The 5536-nt window shown below is 33.7% G+C and overlaps 1 protein-coding gene across 1 annotated transcript; it reads left to right on the forward strand.

The window, feature by feature from the left end:
• The first annotated feature begins 2442 nt into the window (after positions 1-2442).
• LOC108372523 (uncharacterized) lies at positions 2443-3455 on the forward strand. Its single transcript, XM_017628240.1, has 4 exons — positions 2443-2588; positions 2655-2761; positions 2835-3012; positions 3075-3455. The coding sequence occupies exons 1-4, from the start codon at positions 2579-2581 to the stop codon at positions 3365-3367; spliced, it is 588 nt and encodes a 195-aa protein (XP_017483729.1). The 5' UTR covers positions 2443-2578; the 3' UTR covers positions 3368-3455.
• Positions 3456-5536: the final 2081 nt, after the last annotated feature.

The raw sequence follows: 5536 nt of genomic DNA on the forward strand, positions 1-5536 counted from the left end.
GTCAGGAATTTAACCATAAAAATTGTACCAAGCCTTTGCCTGCGCCTGGGAAGTGTAGGAAGATTAATAAGTTTTAAACGGCTTTTATTGAGAATCCCAACGGAAATTTCTTAAAGCAAAAATTAGGAATTGTTTTTGAATTGATTCTATCTTGTGTAAAGAAAACGAAAACACTTCACCAATGTTTTAATAGTATAGAATTCATTTAATGTATATATTTAATTGAAGTAAAGTAAATGTATTTAGTAANGAATTGATTCTATCTTGTGTAAAGAAAACGAAAACACTTCACCAATGTTTTAATAGTATAGAATTCATTTAATGTATATATTTAATTGAAGTAAAGTAAATGTATTTAGTAAGAATTCGAATTTAAATAATGCGTGCGCGTCGCCATAGCTCAATTGACCGACTGCCTATTTCTTCGTTTCTTCTTTCGTCCCGTGCATCTCTGATCGACCCCCATCAGATCTCGTCGTCGCCTGAGCTTACCAGACTGTCGTTATCGTTGTCAGGAAATGTATAATTAAATGGTTTTAGCTTTTCGGACGAAAATACGGTAGAGTAGCGTTTTTGTGAACGTCGAGAACCAGGAAGGTCTTCAATTACATAGCGGTCGTTACCGAGAACTTTGGCAACGACAAAAGGCCCCTTGAAGCGTGGCTCTAATTTACGTGGTTCACCAGTACTACTCACTTCGCTGTCAGCTAATACAATATCATCCTTCTTATATATTTTCGGCTTAGTATGCTGACGATCAAATCGTTGTTTTGCTTTTTCTCGTTGCGTTGTAATTCTTTCTGCCGCAGTTTGTCGGATAGACTCTATGTCTGTAGTACAATTAATTAAGTAATTATTTTTATAAATCACATATTTTGCAATTTAACACAATAAAACCGCGTTTTCTGTCGAAAAATTGATTACTGAGGCAATTTACTATTTTACAATTTATTTTATCCTCCCATTCGGATGTGTTTACTTATGTCAAGCAAAAATAAAACTACTCAAAAACGCGAATATGTGGTAGATTTCAGACCTTGAGTGATAGATGTGGTAGATGCTAAAAAAGTGGCAGATGTACCACAATGTGGTAGAAGTCCGATCACTGTTTCACAGTAAGAAATAAGACAATACGCAAAAATATGGCTTTATTTCTCAATGTAAAGTGAAATAAAGCCATATGGCGTTATTTCCTATGGTTTTATTGTACGGCATCATTGCACTTCGCTATACAGGAACTGGAGAGCTGCAGACGAACTGGAGAGCTGCAGACGATTCATCAGGCGATTGTAGATGAAGGGGAAATGAGGGATGAAGTTGCCCGTAGTTTACAAATGTAAATTTTTTAATTATTTTGTTCACGCTTGGTTCGTTATTACGTTATCGGGTTATGTGGTTATATGAACAATAACAAAATACACTGAATGAAAATAACCAACTTTGACCAACCCAAACCCTTGTTTACAGATTATGTGATGAACTGCTTATTGTCAGTGTTGGAAAATACTACAAATTAGAGTCCGACCGATTAATCGGCATCGGCATCGGCATCGGCTAGTATCGGCACAAAATTGAGCATCGGCATCGGCATCGGCATCGGCCATTTTTCGCCGATTCTTTGGAATTTCTTTTCAAATGTTCAGGTGAAGCGACAGCCAACTTTAAAAAAACATTTGCAGACAGCTCACAGAAATTATTTTTATGGAGAACACTGCCAGCAAAAAACATTGCCAAAAATTAACGAGATTTTATAGCAGCTTGAAACTTGCACTTCATTATACTACAATGAGATGGTCTACAAAACTGCATACCAAAATTCTGATTAAAAAGTTTGAAATTTTGGTGAAAATAAGCAGAATTTTTCTAATTTTTGTACAAAGTTTGAAATCTGAATTTATATGGTGTTTGTTGTATACCAGCTAGACTTTTATAAAAAAAAATAATAAACATTAAATAAAATTGACAAAATCGGTCAAAATATCGCAACTCTTTTATTTTGTGGACCACTATACGTATGTACATACGTAGCTAGCATATAAGTTCTTATGCACTGAGTGCAAAATAGTGTATTTTAGTACAAAACGAAATGAAATTTTATGTTCCTAAATATTTTTTGCTTAGCACCATATAAAAAAGTGTTTATGTAATGTACATAAATGTGATATATGTACATATATTTTTACACATCATATGTATGGATGTACATACATGTGTATGTAATGTTGCATAACAAGCCAATTAATTCAATTATTTCTTTTCTTTGTTTTTTTAACGCCGGGAAATGTACTGATTTTATGAATTAATACATTTATTTGTAATTTTTTATGGAATTGGCATCGGCATCGCTATCGGCCGATTCTTTCCCCATAAGCCGATTAATCGGCNGTATCGGCCGATTCTTTCCCATAAGCCGATTAATCGGCATCGGTACCTGAAAAAAAAATGGAATCGGTCGGACTCTACTACAAATTTACTAGATGGCAGCACAAAAAAGCGAACTGGCATCATCAAATTAAGAATTTTATGTAGGTAGCTCTGGTATTAACAGCTGTTTTTTGTTTACAAGTTCACAACCTAAATGAGTGCAAGTAAGTAAAAAATACTTCGTTGGAAATAAAAATCAATTTTAATTGTACATTTTCATTTTATTCCAGCGTCAAATGAAGTTCGGAAACGCAAAAGAGAAAACGAAGTGAAAAAATGGACAGAGGATGAAATGAAGAAGGTATTGAGCTATATGCAGGGGCACAGAAATATCGAGGTATGGTTGTACGATTCTTTAGGTTGTCTATTTCTTTTTGTTTATTTTTCCACTTTTATATTTGAAATTGCAGAAACCAACCGCCCAACTGTATGACAAAAAATTGTTGGAAGAAACCAAAATCGATGCGACTTGGAATATGCTAAAATGCAAAGCTCGCCACCTAAAAGGCACCTTGCAAAACGTCGATGGATGGAGCGACTCTACCGCCGCTGGACTGGGGGATGACGAAAATTTAACTACCATTAGAAGTACGCATATTCTGTTCTTTGATTTTAATTACAATAGCTTTAAATTTCTTGTTTATGTATAGAAAAAGTGCTTAAAAAATGTCCACATTTGGACCAACTTTTCGACATTTTTTCGAAATCGAAGGAAATTGAAGTTGTTGTAATGGACACGTCTACCGATGTTTTCGATTGCAGTATACTCGATGCGACTGATTTAGAGGACGAGAGCTTTCCGGCAAGTGATGAACCGAGCACCTCATCTGCAGCTACCACGTTTGCATCTAGAGTTAAGCGTAGAAAAATTTTCGAGAAAAGCAGGTACAATTGGAAATCCAAAAATTTGAATGGACGAAAGTGGTTGAGAAGCAAAAATTAGAAATGGAGAGGCGAAAGCTTGAAAATGATTTCGAGATTAAAAAACTAGAATTAGAGCAAAATGAAAGATTAAAATGGTATGAAATTGAAATGAACTTAAAAAATAAATAAAACCATTTTGTTAAAGCAATAACACAAAAGTGGTCTTCTCACTCGAGCTTGATACTCGGTGGCTCGGAGTTGGGTAATTTTTCCCCATGTAGTTCGTTTGGATGTTACATTTTACACAAACCAAATACATAGGAAAAAATTAACGAACACCCAGTTACCGAGTGCCAAGATCGGTGTGAAGACTCCTAATGTGTAAAAATATGTACCTATTTTCAAACAAGTACAAACATCTATATATTAATACGCTAACATAAATATTGTCTCCGTTCGTTTGGCGATTCTACCGAACCGATTTCAAAACCAAGAACACCGTTGGAAGGCATTTTTCCGTAGTTGAGCAGAGTTTTTATGGTTTCACAATTGGTTGAAAATTACGGCCAAAACCGTCGTTTAAACATTTTCGAATTGTGTATACATGTTGCTGCAACATGTTCAATTTGACATGTTTCGCCTGTTGCTTCACTACACATTTGAAATTAAGCTTCGAAATAAAGATAAATATGAAGATGAAGAAATAAATGATAATGATGAAGTCAAAAAAAAAGAAGGCAAAAGTGAAGATAAAGTCGAAAATGGAGACAATGACCGATACATAAAAATTAGGGTAACTGAAATGGTAAGAACATTTCTTGAATTTATGAAGTGAAACTTTTTTAGCGGCAGTTGGTTGGGAGTAAATCGTAAAATTCGAGGGGAATAATGCACATGGAAATGGTACTCAGCGGTTTAACGGTTTGAGAATAAAAACAAAAACAAAGATGCCTAGAGGTTCAGGAAAAAACGACGATCAAAGTAAATTTACACACTTTAAGGTAAAGGTGAGAGGAATATGCAAAAATAAAGATAAATATGAAGAAAAGGATGAGGTGAAGATCGATATTGTTATCGATATAAAACTCGATATTTTTATCGATATTGCTATCGATAAAATAATCTATATTGTTATCGATACTGTTATTGATTAAATAACCGCTATTGTAATCGATATAATAATCAATAATAATAATCGATATTGTTATCGATACAATAATGGATATTGTTATAGGTATAATAATCGATTAAATAATTGATTTTGTTATCGATTTAGTCATTTATATTTTTAACGATATGTACAATAATCGATACTGATGACTGTTATATTTATCGATGAATTAATCGATCTTACAGTCGTTGTATTTTTCTATATGTTTATGGATATTGTTATCGGTATTTTTATCGACACAGTTACCAACAGGGTTATCGATATACTAATCGGAACATGGAATGTGATCACATTACATGACATCACATCACATTTTATCACATGATATAAAGAGACATAACATGATATTACATCACATAATATGATATCACATCACACGATATCACGTGACCTCACATTATATGGCATGACATCACATGACTTGACATCACATGATATGACATCGTATGGTATGACATCATATGACATGACATCACAGGATTTGACAACACATGACATGACATCCTATCACATCACATAAAATCACGTCACATCTTATCACGTCATCGCACCTCATCTCATCTACGTGAGAAGAAAAAGAAAAGGATATAAGCAAAGATGTGAAAGATAAAAACAAAGATGAAGACCAAGGTAAAGTTACCGATTTCAAATCCAAAAACACCGTTGGAAAAGTAATTTTCTGTAGATGAGGAGAGTTTTTATAGTTTCGAAATTGGTTGAAATCGTCGTTTAAAAATTTCCATATTTGTGTATGGTTGTTTTTGCAACCTATTCAATTTAAGCGGTTTCGCATTTGGTTTTACTTCGTATTTGAAATTAAACTTTGAAATAAAGATAAATATGAAGATGAAGAAACAAGTGATAACGATGAAGACAAAAAAGGCAAAAGTGGAGATAAAGTCGAAAATTGAGATAAAGGCGAAAATGGAGACAATGAGAAATACATAAGAATTAGGTTAACTGAGCTGAAATTTTCCGATAGGAATCGAAATAAAATCAGCCATAAAGGTTACTGAAATTTATCGAATCAGCGAAGTTTATAATTATCGAAATTTATCCATGCTTATTAAGTTATCG

The sequence above is a fragment of the Rhagoletis zephyria genome, unplaced genomic scaffold, assembly GCF_001687245.7.
Source record: "Rhagoletis zephyria isolate East Lansing unplaced genomic scaffold, Rhagoletis_zephyria_1.1 Rzeph_scaffold_05837, whole genome shotgun sequence".
Classification (NCBI taxonomy): domain Eukaryota; kingdom Metazoa; phylum Arthropoda; class Insecta; order Diptera; family Tephritidae; genus Rhagoletis; species Rhagoletis zephyria.